The following is a 20553-nucleotide window of genomic DNA, read 5'->3' as shown; positions in this document are numbered from 1 at the left end:
TTTCGGACAATTATTAAACGATGCTAATGGGAACAATATAGCGGCAACATACGAACGTGACCAGAAGGCAAACCGAGAATATACAGCAGAGCTGTGGGCGTTCAGTAGGATGATCATCAACTGATCCCAGGTAGACTTTCCCAGCCGGATTTGCACTGCAGGAGCTCTTCAAGACTTATCCAGGCCACTCTCCTTGATCAAAAACAGAAAATGCTGGAAAATCTCAACAGGTCTAACTGCATCTATGGAGAGAGAGTAGAGCCAACGTTTCAAATCCGAATGAACTCTGAGTCAGAGCCTGAAGTGTCATCTAGACTCGAAACGTTAGCTCTGTTCTCTCTGCACAGCTGCTGAGATTTTCCAGCATTTCCTGTTTTTGTTTCAGATTCCAGCTCCCGCAGTATTTTGCTTTCACCACTCCCCTTGATGTGGTGTTGACAACGTCAGGGCAGCTGATACATGGGAACACCATCTCGACTTTGAATTACTTTCTCATTCCTGCCACTGGATCAAAATCCTGGAACATCACTGGGTGTACTTGCTCCTGATAGATTTCAGCAGTTCAGGAAAGATGGAATGAGATAGAGAATCTGGTGAACTGGTGCAGCGACAATAATCTCTCCCTCAATGTCAACAAAAGAAAGGAGATTGTCATCGACTTCAGGAAGCTTAGTGGAGAACATGCCCCTGTCTATATCAATGGGGATGAAGCAGAAAGGGTCGAGAACTTCAGGTTTTTAGGTGTCCAGATCACCAACAACCTGTCCTGGTCCTCCCATGCCAACACTATAGTGCAGAAAGCCCACCAACATCTCTACTTTCTCAGAAGACTAAGGAAATTTGGCATGTCAGCTATGACTCTCACCAACATTTACAGATGCACCATAGAAAGCATTCTTTCTGATTGTATCACAGCTTGGTATGGCTCCTGCTCTGCCCAAGACCACAAGGAACTACAAAAGATCATGAATGAAGCCCAGTCCATCACACAAACCAGCCTCCCATCCATTGACTGTGTCTACACTTCACGCTGCCTCGGCAAAACAGCCAGCATAATTAAGTACCCCACGCTCCCCGGACACTTTCCACCTTCTTCTATCGGGAAAAAAATACAAAAGTCTAAAGTCACGTACCAACCGACTCAAGAACAGCTTCTTCCCTGGTGCCATCAACCATTTGAATGGACCTACCTTGAATTAAGTTGATCTTTCTCTACACCCTAGCTATGGCTGTAACACTATATTCTGCACTGTCTCGTTTCCTTCTCTATCAATGGTATGCTTTGTCTGTATGGCGCGCAAGAAACAATACTTTTCACTATATACTAATACATGTGACAATAATAAATGAAATCAAATCAAAAGACAGAATGTCCCTGACCCACCCGCCACAGGAATTGTAGCGAGGGGGGGGGGGGGGGGGGGGCGAGCTATGCAAAGGTCCGTTGACCTTAAGACCATAAGACCATAAGACATAGGAGCGGAAGTAAGGCCATTCGGCCCATCGAGTCCACTCCACCATTCAATCATGGTTGATTTCAACTCCATTTACCCGCTCTCTCCCCATAGCCCTTAATTCCTCGAGAAATCAAGAATTTATGGGTGGGATTTTCCGTTTTTGGGTCGGAAAATCCCACCCATAGACTCATACGGCGCAGAAAAGGCCCTTCAGCCCATTGAGTCTGCATCAACAGTGATGGCTCGCCACCACTTTCTCAAGCACGATTAGAGATGTGCGACTAATGTTGACCTAGCCAATGATGACTACACCCTGCAAAAGAACAAAACAAATGTTGTGTTCTAAAGTTGCCTGTTATTATGGTGCAACTTTCTGAAAGGCGAAACCCTCCTTGCTGCCTGCATGTTGGTACTTGTTTGTGTTCCACACATTTTTACGTTAAACATGCATGGCTGCAATTTGGAATCTGTCTCTGAGAACAGAAATGATACTCAAACTTGCTGCAGAACTAAAAGAAAAAGTTCCCTTCCTGGTGAATCTTATTTTCCCCACTACCATCGGTAACACACTCACCCATGAGCCAGTAGGTTCAGTGCCCATAGTCCCACTGCATGGTCGAATTGGGGGAAGTAACTAAGAGTATTGGTAATCTGTGCAATTACATCCCAGCAAAAGGCAGGGGACAATTATTAATTTCCCTGCAGACAGATAGTCCAATATCCTACAAAGGAGAGAAACCCTTTGGATAGTTATATCAACTACTGGGACATGGGGACTGGGGACAAGTAGAAATGGTCGAGAGCTTCAAGTTTTTAGGTGTCCAGATCACCAACAATCTGTCCTGGTCCCCCCCACCATGCCAACACTATAGTTAAGAAAGCCCACCAACGCCTCAACTTTCTCAGACGACTAAGGAAATTTGGCACGTCAGCTACGACTCTCACCAACTTTTACAGTTGCACCAGCATTCTTTCTGGTTGTATCACAGCTTGGTATGGCTCCTGCTCTGCCCAAGACTGCAAGGAACTACAAAAGAACAAACAAAGGTCGTGAATGCAACCCAATCCATCACGCAAACCAGCCTCCCATCCATTGACTCTGTCTGCACTTCCCACTGCCTCGGCAAAGCAGCCAGCATAATTAAGGACCCCATGCACCCCGAACATTCTCTCTTCCACCTTCTTCCGTCAGGAAAAAGATACAAAAGTCTGAGGTCACGTACCAACCGACTCAAGAACAGCTTCTTCCCTGCTGCTGTCAGACTTTTGAATGAACTTACCTGCATTAAGTTGATCTTTCTCTACACCCTAGCTATGACTGTAACACTACATTCTGCACTCTGTTGTTTCCTTCTCTATGAATGGTGTGCTTTGCTGTATAGCACGCAAGGAACAATACTTTTCACTGTATATTAATACGTGTGACAATAATAAGTCAAATCAAATCAAATCATAGAATCCCTACAGTGCAGAAGAAAGCCATTCAGCCCATCAAGTCTGCATTGACTTTCCGACAGAGCATCTTTTCCCAGGTACACCCCTACCCTTGGGGAGGCAATGGCCTAGTGGTATTATCGCTAGACTTTTAATCCAGAAACTCAGCGAATGTTCTGGGGAACCTGGTTCGAATCCTACCATGGCAGATGGTGGAATTTGAATTCAGTAAAAATAAATCTGGAATTAAGAATCTACTGATGACCATGAAACCATTGTCGATTGTTGGAAAAGACCCATCTGGTTCACTAATGTTCTTTAGGGAAGGAAATCTGACAGCCTTACCTGGTCTGGTCTTCATATGACTCCAGAGGTACAGATGTTGTTAACTGTCAACTGTCCTCGGGCAATAAATGCTGGCCAGCCAACGATGCCCATGTCCCAAGAATGAATAAAAAAATACCCATAATCCCACACATTTATCTGCTAATCTCCCTAACCTGCACATCTTTTGGACTGTGGGAGGAAACCTGGAGGGAAACCCACTGGGAGAACATGCAAACAGTCACCCAAGGCCAGAATCAAACCCGGGTCCCTGGCGCTGTGAGGCAGCAGTGCCACTGTGCTGCCGTGTGTTTAATAATTTTTTTTAAAAACTTTTCACGAACATCGACCATCTCAAAATACTTTACAACCAATGACGCATTTTTGAAGTATAATCACTGTAGTATTGCAGGAGACACAGCAGCAGTCTGAGGTCATGTATCAACCGACTCAAGAACAGCTTCTTCCCTGCTGCCATCAGACTTTTGAATGGACCTACCTCACAAATTGATCTTTACACCCTAGCTATGACTGTAACACTACAATCTGCACTCCCGTTTCCTTCTCTATCAACGGTATGTTTTGTCTGTATAGTGCGCAAGAAACAATACCAATACATGTGACAATAATATATCAAATCAAATCAAATTTTGCACATAGTAAACGCCCACATACACAATGATGATATGTTTTTGCAATGATATTAGAGGAACAAATATTAGCCAGGGTACTGGGGAGAACTTCCCTGTTCTTCCTCTAAATAATGCCATGGGATCTTTTATATTCAGTAAGGAGTCTAACAACACCAGGTTAAAGTCCAACAGGTTTATTTGGTAGCGCTCCGAAAGCTAGTGGCGTTTGCTACCCAAATAAACCTGTTGGACTTTAAGCTGGTGTTGTTAGACTCCTTACTGTGTTTACCCCAGTCCAACGCCGGCATTTCCACATCTTTTATATTCATCAGAGGAGGCAGATAGAGTCACATTTAAGTCTCATCCAAAAGACAGTGCAGGATCCCCTTAGTACTCCACTGGAGTAGTTGTCCTGATTTCGGTGCCCAAGTCCTGAAGTGAGATGTGAACCCAGAATATGTGATTCAGGGGTGGGACTGCTATCGACTCAGCCACTGATAGTGTAGCTTTATTTATTCTTGCAATGAAGGCATCACTGGTATAACCAGTATTTAATGTTAATTTCTAGTTGCCCATTGAAGTTCATGATGGAACGAAGTGAGTTGCTAGGCCACTTGAGTATTAACCATGTTGGTGTGAACATAAGAAACAGGAGCAGGATTAGGCATTCTGGCCTATCAAACTTGCTCTATCTTTCACAGAGTCGTAGAGTTTTACAGCATGGAAGCAGGTCCATCTTACCCATGTAACTGACTAAATGCTTTTTAAAAGATAAAATTGTGTCCGCCTCTACTACTACCTCTGGCAGCTCGTTCCAGACATTCACCACCCTCTGTGCGAGAAAATTGTCCCTCTCGACCCTTTTGTATCTCTCCCTTCTCACCTTAACCTATGCCCTCTTGTTTTCGACTCCTCTGCCTTTGGGAAAAGATGTTGATTATCTAGCTGATCTATGCCCCTCATTATTTTATAGACCTCTACAAGATCTCCCCTAAGCCCCCTACGCTCCAGAAAAAATAGTCCCAATCTATCCAGCCTCTTCTTATAACTCATCAAGTCTCGGTAGCATCCTAGTAACTCTTTTCTGCACTCTTTCTAGTTTAATAATATCCTTTCTATAATTAGGGTGACCAGAACTGTACGCAGTATTTCAAGTGTGGCCTTACCAATGTCTTGTACAACTTCAACAAGACGTCCCAACTCCTGTGTTCAATGTTCTGACCAATGAAACCAAGCATATCGAATGCTTTCTTCACCACTCTGTCCACCTGTGACTCCACTTTCAAGGAGCTATGAACCTGTACCCCTAGATCTCCTAGTTCTATAACTCTCCCCAAAGCCCTAACATTAACTGGGGAGAGTTATAGAACATTAAGATTGTGGCTAAATGTCCCCATCGACACCACTTTCCAACCCTATTCACAAAGCCCTTGATTTTTTTGGTGTCCAAAAATGTGTTGACTTCTGTATTGAATATATTACTTGACTGAATGAATATTCACAGCTCTCTGGGATAGAGAATTACAAAGACTTACAACGCCCTGAGTGAGGAAATCTCTCAGTCCTCCTGTGAGACCTTTTAAAAATTGTATCCTTTCATGGGATGTGGGATTCACTGGCTGGGTCAGCATTTATTGCCCATCTATAATTGCCCTTGCAAAGGTGGTGATGACGCAGAAAGAAAGGCAGGTGATCAGAGGAGACGGAGCTGAGGCTGGTGAGATACATGTACCCTGTATCTGGTGAGTCCTCTCCAGAAGGGCCGGAGAATGGAGTGTGAGCAACATGATAGGTGGAGTGGTGGTGATGTGAACGTTTCTGTGAGAAAATGAATGTTGATATGTGTCACCTGCTAATAGATGCCAGAGATCTGTGAAGAGTGTAGATGTTTGGTGAGAGTTTGGTTTGATGATGCTCAGAGTTTGATACTAGAAGGATTTGAGAGATGACTTGCCCTGGCAGAGCAGATTAGATCATTCATCCACTTCCTGCACTGGATGGTGCTTCGGGCATGGTTGCCAGATGTGCTGGCCGATGGCCTCCCAGGTCGAAGATGTGATGTTAGGGTACTTCCTTGAGTCATCCCTTGGGTACAAGACATGCTGATGCACCTGCCTTCCTCTGATCATGTCTCAAGGGCTTGGTGGCTAAATTGCTGTGCTGCCTTCTTCTTGAGGCCTTTTCCTTCTGACTGCCAGCCATCTTTGACGGTCTCCTGAAGACAGGGTGGCTTGAGAGAGTGAGATGTACGTGTTGGACTGGCGTTTAAATCTTTTTCTCTATTGAGTGAGAGCTGCAGACCAGGTTTATTTTTCAAATTTAAAACTCCGTGGACATTTAAGATGCTTCAGATCTTGACACATAAAGCTCCCAAACAATGTTTTCTTCAGTTTTGAAGCATAACAGCATTTTCCCAATGAGATAGGTACTCTAATGAATCCCAATACTTACACAATGCTGATTAAAGTACCAGTCAATTAAATGTTACAGCATAGAGCCTGATGATAATCACTGCAGTAAAGCACAGCTAACTTATACAGCAACTTCTTCACCTAAAGGATTATAAATCTGTGGAATTCCCTGCCCAGTGAAGCAGTTGAGGCTACCTCATTTTAAGGCAAAGATAGACAGATATTTGAACAGTAAAGGAATTAAGGGTTATGGTGAGCGGGCGGGTAGGTGGAGCTGAGTCCATGAAAAGATCAGTCATCATCTTCTTGAATGATGGAGCAGGCTCGAGGGGCCAAATAGCCTACTCCTGCTCCTAGTTCTTATGTTCTTATCTAACTGTTGAAGCTGAAAGCAGTTTTTTTTGTAATTCAAAGGAAAGGGCATGTCAGCCAAATAATTCCAGGAGTAGGTGGCTCTTGTTGGAGATGGTCATTGCCTGGCATTTGTGTGGCATGAATGTCACTTGCCACTTAGCCCAAGCCTGAATGTTGTTCAGGTATTGCTGCATATGGACATGGTCTGCTTCCGATCTCAAGATGCAGGGAAGGTTATTGATGGATTCTAGCCTGAGGAATTCTAGTAGCGTTGTCCTGGGACTAACATAATTGCTCACCAACAGCCACACACATTTTTCTTTGTGTTATTTATGATTCCAACCAGTGTAGTGTTAATCCTGACTTTAACTTTGCCAAGGCTCCTACACTCCACACTTGGTCAAATGCTGAATGAATGTCAAGGGCAGTCACACTCACCTCACTTCTTGAGTTGAACTATTTTGTTCACATTTGGGCTAAGAATATAATGAGGTCAGGAGTAAGTGCCCCTGGTGAATTCTCAAGCATCTTAAGGAGAGTCTATGAATTGGTTATTCGCCAGTTGCCTTGACCTGTGTCGTATGTGATGGTGTTTCTTTTTATTGGGCTAATTGGTTGAACCTGTAAGGAACGCCAGGGACCCGGGTTCAATTCCCGATTTGGGTCACTGTGGAGTCTGTACGTTCTCCCCGTGTCTGCATGGGTCTCCTCCGGGTGCTCTGGTTTCCTCCCACAGTCTGAAAGACATGCTAGTTAGGTGCATTGGCCATGCTAAATTCTCCCTCAGTGTACCCGAACAGGCGCCGGAGTGTGGCGACTAGGGGATTTTCACAGTAACTTAATTGCAATGTTAATGTAAGCCTACTTGTGACTAATAAATAAACTTTAAACTTTATCTCTAGGGGCAACGAAAATGTTTCTGCAGTGTGTGCTTACGATATCGCGGATGTGCAGAAAGCCTTTGATGGGCAATATATGGAATATAAAATGGACACCGAAAAATGGGGAGTGCTTCAAGATAAAATCCCAGATCCCCGTCCTGGCACAGTAAGTATTTTTAAGTAAAAATATCTATCTTGTAATGAAGAAAATAGCTAGATGTGGCATCTTGAGTGTGAGAGCCAGCGTAAAGCATTCAGACAGGGATGTACGGCTTGATGCTTGGATTGTGGTGGCCTCTTATTAGCAGATCCTGAATGATTGTGAATGCTGCTGTAAATATTCCCGAGTAGGTGCTCTACTGGATCTGAATGGCCTGCTGACTGTTATCTTGGCTCATGAAAGGTACAGACTTATGAAACTACATCCCAGCATCAGCAACATCTTCAGTACATAAGAACTAGGAGCAGGAGTAGGCCATCTGGCCCCTCGAGCCTGCTCCGCCATTCAATAAGATCATTACTGATCTTTTACAAGAGAGAAGGAGCTTTTCCCAGGGGTTAGACAGGATGCAAATCTTCCAGTCAGTTCTCAAAAGTACCAAATTACCGTTAATGATGTTATTGGAAACTGTGGCAGGGTCTCAGCACATTAAAGATCAAAGCTTTACAAAAATCAAACTAGGTACAAAAAGTTGGGTGTCAACATTAACATCAGTTTTACCCTTTCTGTTTTCATTGGTTTCAACAGAGAGCTGGTAGAAGTTACTGTGTCCAATAGCATGAGGGAGCTGGATTAACATCAGAGAGACAGCAACATTTGAAGTTTAATGTTTATTTAACACTGCAATGAAGTTACTGTGAAAATCCCCTGGGCATGAACATAAGGCATGAACTTGCAAAAGTTACAAGAGTAGACAGTATGGGAAAACTGGGAAAAATATTAATTCATTTATGGGACATGGGCGTCGCTGGCTGGCCAGAATTTATTGCTTGAGGGCAGTTGAGCCATTGCTGTGGCTCTGGAGTCACACGTAGGCCAGACCAGGTAAGGAAAATAAATAGCAGAACCCTTAAGAGTATTGATAGGCAAAGGGATCAGGATGTACAGGTACACAAGTCACTGAAAGTCACGCGGGGGGAGAAGGTAGTCAAGAAGGCATACGGCATGCTTGCCTTCATCGGCCGGGGCATTGAGTTTAAAAATTAGCAGGTCATGTTGCAGCTTTATAGAACCTTAGTTAGGCCGCACTTGGAATTTGGTGTTCAATTCTGGTCGCCACACTACCAGAAAGATGTGGAGGCTTTGGAGAGGGTACAGAAAAGATTTACCAGAATGTTGCCTGGTATGGAGGGCATTAGCTATGAAGAGAGGTTGGAGAAACTTGGTTTATTCTCACTGGAATGACGGAGATTGAGGGGTGACCTGATAGAAGTCTACAAGATTGTGAGAGGCATGGACAAAGTGGATAGTCAGAAGCTTTTTCCCAGGATGGAAGAGTCAATTACTAGGGGGCACAGGTTTAAGGCGTGAGGGGCAAGGTTTAAAGGAGATGTACAAAGCAGATTTTTTACGCAGAGGATGCCTGGAACTCGCTGCCGGGGGAAGTAGTGGAAACGGATATGTAGTGGCTTTTAAGGGGCATTTTGACAAATACATGAATGGGATGGGACTAGAGCAATATGGTCCCGGAAGGGTAGGGGGTTTTAGTTAAGTCGGGCAGCATGGTCGGTGCAGGCTTGGAGGGCCGAAGGGCCTGTTCCTGTGTTGTAATTTTATTTCTTTTTCTTTGACATCAGATTTCCTTACCTAAAGGACATTAATGACCCAGATGGGTTTTTTCAACAATTAACAATGGTTTCATGGTCATCAGTAGATTCTTAATTCCAGATTTTTTTATTGAATTCAAATTCCACCATCTGCCATGGCGGGATTCGAACCTGGGTCCCCAGAACCTTAGCTGAGTTTCTGGATTAATAACCTCATGATAACCTTCAAAGCTTGCAGAGGGATTTGGACCAACTAGAAAAATGGGCTGAAAAATGGCAAATGGAGTTTAACGCGGACAAGTGTGAGATATTGCACTTTGGAGGGACAAACCAAAGAAGAACATACAGGGTAAATGGTAGGACTCTGAAGAGTGCAGTTGAACAGAGGGATCTGGGAATACAGGTACAGAATTCCCTAAAAGTGACGTCACAGGTGGATAGGGTTGTAAAGAGTGCCTTTGGTACATTGGCCTTTATAAATCGGAGTATCGAGTATAAAAGTTGGAGTGTTATGGTAAGGTTATAGAAGGCATTGGTGAGGCCGAATTTGGAGTATTGTGTACAGTTTTGGTCACCTAGTTACAGGAAGGATGTAAATAAGATTGAAAGAGTGCAGAGAAGGTTCACAAGGATGTTGCCGGGACTTGAGAAGCTGAGTTACAGAGAGAGATTGAATAGGTTGGGACTTTATTCCCTGGAGCGTAGAAGATTGAGGGGAGATTTGATAAAGGTGTATAAGATTTTGATGGGTATAGATAGAGTGAATGCAAGCAGGCTTTTTCCACTGAGGCTAGGGGAGAAAAAAACCAGAGGGCATGGGTTAAGGGTGAAAGGAGAAAAGTTTAAAGGGAATATTAGGGGGGGCTTCTTCACGCAGAGAGTGGTGGGAGTGTGGAATGAGCTGCCGGATAAAGTGGTAAATGCTTTTAACATTTAAGAAAAACTTGGACGGGTTCATGGATGAGAGGGGTGTGGAGGGATATGGTCCAAGTGCAGGTCAGTGGGACTAGGCATAAAATGGCTCGGCACAGACAAGAAGGGCCAAAAGGCCTGTTTCTGAGCTGTAATTTTCTATGGTTTCTATGATAATACCACTAGGCCACCGCCTCCCCTATGTCGAGATACCTAGGATTGCTATGGGAGCTAATTGGAAGAGAACCTTAGTTTTTTAGGTATTTAGCAAAAGTCCCATTTTCTCACATGCTTCAGAGAAGGAGTGCATACTCAAGTGTCATCCGCACACTGGATCGCTATGACTGAGGTTAGAATGATAATGATTTGGCGTAAGGATGTGATTGCAGTAGAGGGGATACAGAGGAGATTCACCAGGATGTTGCCTGGGATGAGCTATGAGAAGAGACAGGATAGGCTTGGATTGTTTCCTTTAGAGCAGAGAAGGCTGAGGGGGGACATGATTGAGGTGTATAAGGTTATGAGGGGTATGGACAGGGTGAATAGGAAGCAGCTGTTCCCCTTGGTTGAGGGGTCAATCACGGGGGGACATAGCTTTAGGGTGAGGGGCAGGAGATTCAGAGAGGAGTTGAGAAAAAAAATCACTGAAAAGGTGTTGGGAATCTGGAACTGCCTGTGAAGGTAGTTGAGGCCGGAATCCTTCCACTTTTAAATTATATTTGGATGAGCACTTGAAATATAATATTCACGGATATGGGGCAAGTGCTGCAAAATGGGATTCAAGCGACTTTAGTGGTAGATATTGTCGGTGCAGACTTGATGGGCCGAAGGGTGTTTTCGGTGCTGTATGACTCTTTGATGAAGATCCTCAGAGGGATCCCGGCAAATTTTACCGACTTTCGGAGCCGACACAGGCAGACACAGGTGATGAAATTCATCATTGCTTCCAATGTGCCAGCTCAGCCTTCAGCCAACCAGAATCTCAGACTCGAGACTAAGGTCACGGTTTACCAGGCAGCAGTGATCTCCGTGCTCCTGTATGCTTCAAAGACTTGGAGAAGTATCACCGGGAGGGGTCTTTGCGAGATCATCCAAATCCAGAGGCAGGAAAGCCGTTCCTACAGCAGCATCCCCTTGCGAAGCAGTCAGCCCTGCATTGAGGCGGTACTCATTCAAAGCCACTTCTGCTGGGTGGGACATGTTTGTATGGCTGACACCAGATTCCCGCAGTCACTGTTCTACTCCGTCGCGGCAGGAGATTCCCAGGCAGACAGCGTCATAACATTAAGGTTTTCCTCAAAGCATCCCTGAAGAGGTCAAACAACCCCCACAGCCCATGGGAGACCCCTGGCTTGTGATCGGCCAAAAAGGAGAAACCTCATTTAGGAAGGCACAAGACACATCGAGAGACTTCATCAAGAACATGTAGATGGGAAATCGAGGTATTAGAGGGAGCACACAAACCTCCAAACGATCCGACTCCCCAACCCTTCAAGCACCACCTACCCCACATATGGCAGAGTCTGCAGTTCACATATTGCACTTATCAACCATTCAGAACCAATCAGACCATCAAAGCAAGTCACCCTCAGTCTTGAAGGACTGTCTAAGAAGATGCTTAACACAGTGTGCTGAGGGAGCTGGATTAACATCAGTGGAGATACAGTCAGTAACACAGGGTGCTGGGGGAGAGGGGTTACTGAGTGACAGTGTGAGGGAGCTGGATTAACATCAGTAGTGATACAGTCAGTAACACAGGGTGCTGGGGGAGAGGGGTTACTGAGTGACAGTGTGAGGGAGCTGGATTAACATCAGTAGTGATACAGTCAGTAACACAGGGTGCTGGGGGAGAGGGGTTACTGAGTGACAGTGTGAAGGAGCTGGATTAACATCAGTAGTGATACAGTCAGTAACACAGGGCGCTGGGGGGAGAGGGGTTACTGAGTGACAGTGTGAATGAGCTGGATTAACATCAGTACAGATACAGTCAGTATCACAGGGGTGCTGGGGGAAAGGGGTTACTGAGTGACAGTGTGAGGGAGCTGGATTAACATCAGTAGTGATACAGTCAGTAACACAGGGTGCTGGGGGAGAGAGGTTACTGAGTGACAGTGTGAGGGAGCTGGATTAACATCAGTAGAGATACAGTCAGTAACACAAGGTGCTGGGAAAGAGGGGTTGCTGAGTGACAGTGTGAGGGAGCTGGAATAACATCAGTAGAGATACAGTCAGTAACACAGGGTGCTGGGGGAGAGAGGTTACTGAGTGACAGTGTGAGGGAGCTGGATTAACATCAGTAGTGATACAGTCAGTAACACAGGGTGCTGGGGGAGAGGGGTTACTGAGTGACAGTGTGAAGGAGCTGGATTAACATCAGTAGAGATACAGTCAGTAACACAGGGTGCTGGGGGAGAGGGGTTACTGAGTGACAGTGTGAGGGAACTGGAATAACATCAGTAGAGATACAGTCAGTAACACAGGGTGCTGGGGGAGAGAGGTTACTGAGTGACAGTGTGAGGGAGCTGGATTAACATCAGTAGTGATACAGTCAGTAACACAGGGTGCTGGGGGAGAGGGGTTACTGAGTGACAGTGTGAGGGAGCTGGATTAACATCAGTAGCGATACAGTCAGTAACACAGGGTGCTGGGGGAGAGAGGGGTTACTGAGTGACAGTGTGAGGGGGCTGGATTAACATCAGTACAGATACAGTCAGTAACACAGGGGTGCTGGGGGAAAGGGGTTACTGAGTGACAGTGTGAGGGAGCTGGATTAACATCAGTAGTGATACAGTCAGTAACACAGGGTGCTGGGGGAGAGAGGTTACTGAGTGACAGTGTGAGGGAGCTGGATTAACATCAGTAGTGATACAGTCAGTAACACAGGGTGCTGGGGGAGAGGGGTTACTGAGTGACAGTGTGAAGGAGCTGGATTAACATCAGTAGAGATACAGTCAGTAACACAGGGTGCTGGGGAGAGGGGTTACTGAGTGACAGTGTGAGGGAGCTGGATTAACATCGGTAGTGATACAATCAGTAACACAGGGTGCTGGGAAAGAGGGGTTACTGAGTGACAGTGTGAGGGAACTGGAATAACATCAGTAGAGATACAGTCAGTAACACAGGGTGCTGGGGGAGAGAGGTTACTGAGTGACAGTGTGAGAGAACTGGATTAACATCAGTAGAGATACAGTCAGTAACACAGGGTGCTGGGGAGAGGGGTGACTGAGTGACAGTGTGAGGGAACTGGATTAACATCAGCAGAGATACAATCAGTAACACAGGGTGGTGGGGGGAGAGGGGTTACTGAGTGACAGTGTGAGGGAGCTGGATTAACATCAGTAGTGATACAGTCAGTAACACAGGGTGCTGGGAGAGAGTGGTTACTGAGTGACAGAGTAAGGGAGCTGGATTAACATCAGTAGTGATACAGTCAGTAACACAGGGTGCTGGGGGAGAGGGGTTACTGAGTGACAGTGTGAAGGAGCTGGATTAACATCAGTAGTGATACAGTCAGTAACACGGGGTGCTGAGGAGAGGGGTTACTGAGTGACAGTGTGAGGGAGCTGGGTTAACATCAGTAGAGATACAGTCAGTAACACAGGGTGCTGGGAGAGAGGGGTACTGAGTGACAGTGTGAAGGAGCTGGATTAACATCAGTAGTGATACAGTCAGTAACACGGGGTGCTGGGGAGAGGGGTTACTGAGTGACAGTGAGGGAACTGGATTAACATCAGTAGGGATACAGTCAGTAACACAGGATGCTGGGGGAGAGGGGTTGCTGAATGACAGTGTGAGGGAGCTGGATTAACATCAGTAGAGATACAGTCAGTAACACAGGGTGCTGGGAGAGAGGGGTACTGAGTGACAGTGTGGGGAGCTGGATTAACATCAGTAGTGATACAGTCAGTAACACAGGGTGCTGGGAGAGAGGGGTACTGAGTGACAGTGTGGGGAGCTGGATTAACGTCAGTAAAAATACTACTTTCCAGTAACTAGTATTGGTGGAAAGTGGCATTGTGGTTATGTTACTGGACAAGTAATGCAGTGATCTGAGTGAAAGATTTCCCCCGGGGACACGAAGCCAAGTATGGACCCCGGGGGAAGGGAACATGCCCAGCACTGCCCCTTGGCACAGGTTGGCAGGTGTGGAGTGCCCCGATGATTGTGTCATGGGGAGTGTGGGGGCGAGAACCCTCGATACCTTCCTGGTGGGATGGGTGTGGACTGCTGGGGGAAATTTTAAGTCTCTGCTGATCGGAGCATCCTTTAAAGATGGTGCCCCAATCTCTCTGGAGTCAGCCTTGCTGGCTTGATCGACCCCACCCCACCAGACTGATGGCACTAATCACGCCCCCTAACATATTTTGTCAGGGTGGCTCAAGGTCTGGTCTGAAAACTCACCACTGCAGGGGAGAGATATCCGCCAGTTTTTTGTCAGAGCTTGGCACCCTGACAAATTATGGGAAAATTCTGCCTTTGACTTCATGGCAGCTGAGGGAGTTTAATATTTAATTGGATAATAAGTCTGGAATAATGTGCTAGTTTCATTAAGAATAGTGATGCAACTAACGGATTGTCAGAAAAACCCATCTGGTTCACTAATGTCCTTGAGGGAAGGAAATCTGCTGTCCTTACCCGGTCTGGCCTACATGTGACTCCAGAGCCACAGCAATGTGGTTGACTTTTAACTGCCCTCAGAAACGGCCTAGCGAGCCACTGAATTGTATCAAAACAATATCAGAAAAAAAGGCATTGTACATGTACCTTCACTATACGAACTGCAGCGGTCCAAGAAGATGACTCACCATCACCTTGTTAAGGACGGTCAGGGATGGGAAGTGAATGCTGGGCTTGCCGGCGACACTTGTATCCCAAGAATGAATCACTCAAGATGCCAGAATTGCTGAAGATCAGAAACTCAGGTTTGTTTTTGTTTCTGTTTATTTTTTATTCAGTGCATCACTGACCAGTTAAAGGAGAAGGGCTACAAAACATCCTTGGACCTGCCAGATCACGTGTTGATGTTTGTTCGAGATCATCTTCTGATGGCTGACAGTATCTACCCAATTGGTAGGAAGCCGCTCCTCATTATGAGGGACACTCTGTATTCCAAGATCATTGTCCAGAAAGTGAGTTCCAAGATTGAGATTTTCTACTTGGGTACAGGTGAGGAAATATAATCTGTCTTTGTGTGTACATCTGTGAATTTCTTTCTGTTGTATTACTTGTAATCTAACTGAACACAATGATTATAGAATCATGGAAGTATCATAGAACTCTACAAGGAGGCCATCAAATCTGCGCTGACTCTCCGACAAATCATCTTAACCAAGTCCAGCCCCCGCCCTATCCCTGTAACCTCATGCATTTACCCTGCTAATCCCCCTAACCTACACATCTTCACATCTTGGGACACTAAGGGGCCAATCAGAGCACCCAGAGGAAACCCACGCAGACACAGGAAAAGCGTGCAGACTCCACACAGTCACCCAAGGCTGGAATCGACCCCAGGTCCCTGGTGCCATGAAGCAAGCAGTGCTAACCACTGTGCCACCATGCTGCCCTTGATCTACCTCCCTGACTGTGTAGTTGGAAGGGCTGTGCATTGTGGAATGTGGATCAGATCCTGATTAAGCAAAAGACTTCTCTTTCTGCTTTTGTGAAATCCTGGCCATGTCCTTTGCTGTTGCACTTTGCTGCACTCGGAATTAAGCTTTACAGTAATTGTCACAACAATACTGGCATTATACCACATAAGGAATTGTGGAATTAGTTGCTCTTAGCAACTCACGGTGATAGAAGGGATATCTTAGTTGATCTCAAATAGTAGTAACACCCTACTGCTGCTCCAGCAGAACAACGAGGAGAGGAATTTACCATGGTTTTTGATGTTGATTGCTATCCTGTAACTGTATCTTTTTTATGTCTGGTTAGGCTTGCTGTGACACATCAGTCATTAGGGTGTTATTTTATCTTCCTTGTCTTTTTTAAAGAAGTTTTATTCCCGGGTGTGAAGGTAGTTGACACATTCCTCAGTCTCAGTTAGAGGTGTCTCCCTAACTCTCACTCGAAAGTCCTTATTTTGAAGACTTGCATTTTATGAAGAACAGAAATTTAAACAAAATGCCTAAACTCAACGTCGCCCTGACGACTCAGGGAAAATTGGAGTTTCACCAGGCAAGCCTTGTCCTGCTGCTCCATACACCACATCAAAGCATTGAGTCATAGAGTCACACAGCGCAGAAAAGGCCCTCAGTCCATTGCCCAGAGGGAAGAAATAAAACTCACTTTACTCCTCATTGCCAATGCAATGATTTCGCTGAGGCCAGTCTTCCGTTACCATCACCCTTTATTTACAATGTGCAGAAAGTTCTGCTCAGCAGCCACAGTGTACAGCTCAAGCCCTCGGGTCCTTATGACTGTCGGCCTGAGTGGAGCCAGCTGATTTTAAACCCCTTGCTGTTCCTCCCCTATTGGGCGAGCTTCCACCCGCCGAATAGGAGAGCGCGTACTCTATGAGACTCACTGAGAGATCTATTGACGTTCCCCCATGGCCATCATAACAGCTAAGATGTCCTCCTCCATCAGGTAACATGCCTGCATTTCCTGTCAAGGTTCACACGCGAATAGTGGGCACTTGGACATGATCCCAGATATCAGTGCCAGAGCCACTAAACAGTCAGTGTTTCTTGGGAAAAAGGTAGAGGTTCAGTGGAAGAATAATGCAGTGGAGTGTTATGTACAATATGGTGCGCTAGATTCTCCACCTGGTTTAAAGTAGTACCAAGCAAGCATCTCAGTTAAAAGAGGAAATCGACAGGAATGTTGTTGGAGGATTTTCTTTAGTGGAGCTGCTGTAAGAAGAACAAATTGAATGCATTTTTTTAAAAGAGTATGAGATTGTGTTTAAATAACATCTTAAAAGCACTGGAAATATTCTTATCTGGAGACCTCTCCATAGTAAGAAGTTTAACAACACCAGGTTAAAGTCCAACAGGTTTATTTGGTAGCAAAAGCCACACAAGCTTTCGGAGCCCCAAGCCCCTTCTTCAGGTGAGTGGGAACTCTGTTCACAAACAGGGATTTCTGTGAACAGAATTCCCACTCACCTGAAGAAGGGGCTTGGGGCTCCGAAAACTTGTGTGGCTTTTGCTACCAAATAAACCTGTTGGACTTTAACCTGGTGTTGTTAAACTTCTTACTGTGTTTACCCCAGTCCAACGCCAGCATCTCCACATGGGCGGCACGGTAGCGCAGTGGTTAGCACTGCTGCTTCACAGCTCCAGGGTCCCGGGTTCAATTCCTGGCTCGGGTCACTGTCTGTGTGGAGTTTGCACATTCTCCTCGTGTCTGCGCGGGTTTCCTCCGGGTGCTCCGGTTTCCTCCCACAGTCCAAAGATGTGCGGGTTAGGTTGATTGGCCAGGTTAAAAATTGCCCCTTAGAGTCCTGGGATGCGTAGGTTAGAGGGATTAGCGGGTAAATATGTGGGGGTAGGGCCTGGGTGGGATTGTGGTCGGTGCAGACTCGATGGGCCGAATGGCCTCCTTCTGCACTGTAGGGTTTCTATGATTTCTTTCTATGATCATGACCTCTCCATATACAGTCAAGGTTCCCAATTGATGCCTTTCTTCATTAGTCACTGAGACACGGAGCTCTGAAAAAGGAAACATGCACTACAGCCTGGTAACAAGTCTCAACCTGAAACACCAGCCTAGCTACTTCTCTGTTTTTAGACAGCATTCATGCTCTTATTGCATCATACCTCTCTGCTTTGGAATGCAGAGTGGACTGGAGGAAATGATCAGCATTGTTAACTGGGATTTAAATGTGACGTGTTGTGATCCAGGAAAGAGGGGCAGGAGTGAGAATGGTTCACAGGGATTCTCAATGTCTGAGCATCATGGATTGACCGTACCTGAAACTCCTGCAATCAGTGCCGCCCAAAGGCATTAGCAATGTCCAAGATTTGGTGGTATAATTGTAATGTCAATGTGTTAATAATGCAGAGGCTCAGGCTAATGTTCTGGGATGGCAGCTCGTGGAATTTAAATTAATTTATATAATTTTTTAAAAAATTCATTCATGAGACATGGGCGTCGCTGGCTGGCCACCATTTATTGCCCATCCCTACTTGTCCTTGTCCAGAGGGCTGGTTGAAAGTCAACCACATTGCTGTGGCTCTGGAGTCACATGTAAGCCAGACCAGGTAAGGACGGCAGATTTCCTTCCTGAAAGGACATTGGTGAACCAGATGGGTTTTTCCAACAATTGACAATGGTTTCATGGTCAACAGTAGGTTCTTAATTCCAGATATTTTTTATTGAATTCAAATTCCACCATTTGCCATGACGGGATTCAAACCCGGGTCCCCAGAATATTAGCTGAGTTTCTGGATTAATAGTCTAGCGATAATACCACTAGGCTTCCCCAATAATGCGAAAATCTGTAATGGAAGCGAGTCTCAATGATGGTTAAATGATCATTGATTGTCGTCAAAATGCAGATAGTTCACTAATGTCCTTTAGGGAAGGAAATCTGCCATCCTTACCTGCGTTGGCCTGCATGTGACTCCAGAACCACAGCAATGTGGTTGATTATGAACTGCCCTCTGAAATGTCCTAGCAAGCCACTCAGTTCAAGGACAACTCGGGATGGACAACAAATGCTGGCCTTGCCAGTGACACCCATTCCATGAAATAATTTTTTGTAAGTCCCAGTCATTGAATGGTGACAGCACAGAAAGGGGTCATTGGGTTCTGGGGTCATTGGGTTCTGGGGTCATTGGGTTCTGCCAATTCAAGTGCAGTTTAGCTCGATCTATTCCTTTGCCCTTTTCTCTTTGAGCGATTAATTTCCATTTTGACAGGCACATTGAATCAAATTCATCACACACTCAGGGACTGCATGTACATCCCAGATCCTAACCACTTGCTGCATAATCTTCTTCCCTCATGTTGCCTTTGGTTCTTTTGTCAATCGCCTTAAATCTTTGTCATAAATAAAAACAAAAGTACTGGAAACGCACATCAGGTCTGGCAGCATCTGTGGAGAGAGTTAGCATTTCAGGTCAATGAGCTGTGTGCTCTGGGTCTTGACCCTCCTGCTCACCAATGGGAACATTTTCTTTCTGTCCACTCCATCCAGATCCTTCATGATTTTGAAATCTTCTGTCAAATCACCGCTCATGTTCTCTTCTCTAACAAGAACCATCCAGACTTCTCCAGTCTTTTCATGTAATCCCTTCATCCCTGGAATCATTCTCATAAATCTTTTCTGCACCCCTCTGTAAAGCCTTAAGATCCTTGCTGAAGTGTAGCGCCCAGGATTCAACATTATATTTAGTTGAGGCTAATCCAGTATTTTATAGGAGTGGGAAACACCCAGTGATGGAGAGCTTCAACCAGAAGTCCAAAGTAATTTGACTTTTGCTAGAATGTCACAATCACCACATGTCACACCTCAAATTATTCAAATTCTGTGTCCTAATTTGTGCTTTACTTGGGAATAATGTAGCCTTGTTTGTTTTTTTTATATACAGAAACTGGACATTTGCACAAAGCAGTCAGAAGCCACTCCAAGACCCATGTGGTGGAGGACTATGTAGTCTTCAAGGCAGATGAGAAAGTTCAGTACATTGCAGTACACAAGGTAAGGAACCCACCAAATCAGAAGGGCATCACATCTTGCAGTATGGACCTTACAATCTTACAATCTTGAAAATATGGATGGACCAAGTGATAGCCATTCAGTGCATCAATGCTGCTGCTTCCATAGACTGTGTATGTTTTACTTTGTCACAGTATGGCCAGGTTTCTGTTTATATGATCGTGCGAATTAGGAGAAGGATGGGCTACTCGGCCCCTTGAGCCTCCTCCACAAGTCTGTACAATCATGGAATAAGATCGTGGCTGATCTGATAGTAACTGCAACTCAACACGCTCGCCTATCCCCGATAACCTTTCACTCCCTTGCTTTTCAAGAATCTATCTAGCTCTGCCTTAAAAATATTCAAGGACTCTGCTTCCACTGCCTTTTGAGGAAGAGTTCCAAATTCTCATGACCTTCTAAGAAAAAAGATTTCTGCGCATCACTATCTTTATTCTTAAACAGTGACTCCTAGTTCTAGATGTACTCACAAGAGGAAACATCCTCTCCACATCCACCCTGTCAGGACCCCCCAGGATCTTATGTTTCAATCAAGTTGCCTCTTACTCGTCTGAACTCCAGCGGATACAAGCCTAGCCTGTCCAACTTTTCCTCATAAAACAATCCGCCCAAACCAGGTCTCAGTTTCGTAAACCTTCACTGCACTGCTTCCAATGCATTTACATCCTTCCTTAAATAAGGAGACTAAAACTGTACATACTATGCCAGGTGTGG

At 45.3% G+C, this 20553-nt stretch overlaps 1 protein-coding gene across 1 annotated transcript in view; it reads left to right on the top strand.

Annotated features, from left to right (window-relative positions):
• The window catches only part of sema4f (sema domain, immunoglobulin domain (Ig), transmembrane domain (TM) and short cytoplasmic domain, (semaphorin) 4F), a 208237-nt gene that overhangs the window by 171505 nt on the left and 16179 nt on the right, over positions 1–20553 (top strand). The window contains exons 9-11 of the mRNA XM_078224518.1: positions 7515–7659; positions 15128–15338; positions 19712–19821. Coding sequence (XP_078080644.1) covers positions 7515–7659; positions 15128–15338; positions 19712–19821 — 466 coding nt within the window. The remainder of the gene's footprint in view (positions 1–7514; positions 7660–15127; positions 15339–19711; positions 19822–20553) is intronic.

The sequence above is a fragment of the Mustelus asterias genome, chromosome 1 (assembly GCF_964213995.1).
Source record: "Mustelus asterias chromosome 1, sMusAst1.hap1.1, whole genome shotgun sequence".
NCBI classification, from domain to species: domain Eukaryota; kingdom Metazoa; phylum Chordata; class Chondrichthyes; order Carcharhiniformes; family Triakidae; genus Mustelus; species Mustelus asterias.
This window is presented reverse-complemented; position numbering and strand designations above follow the sequence as displayed.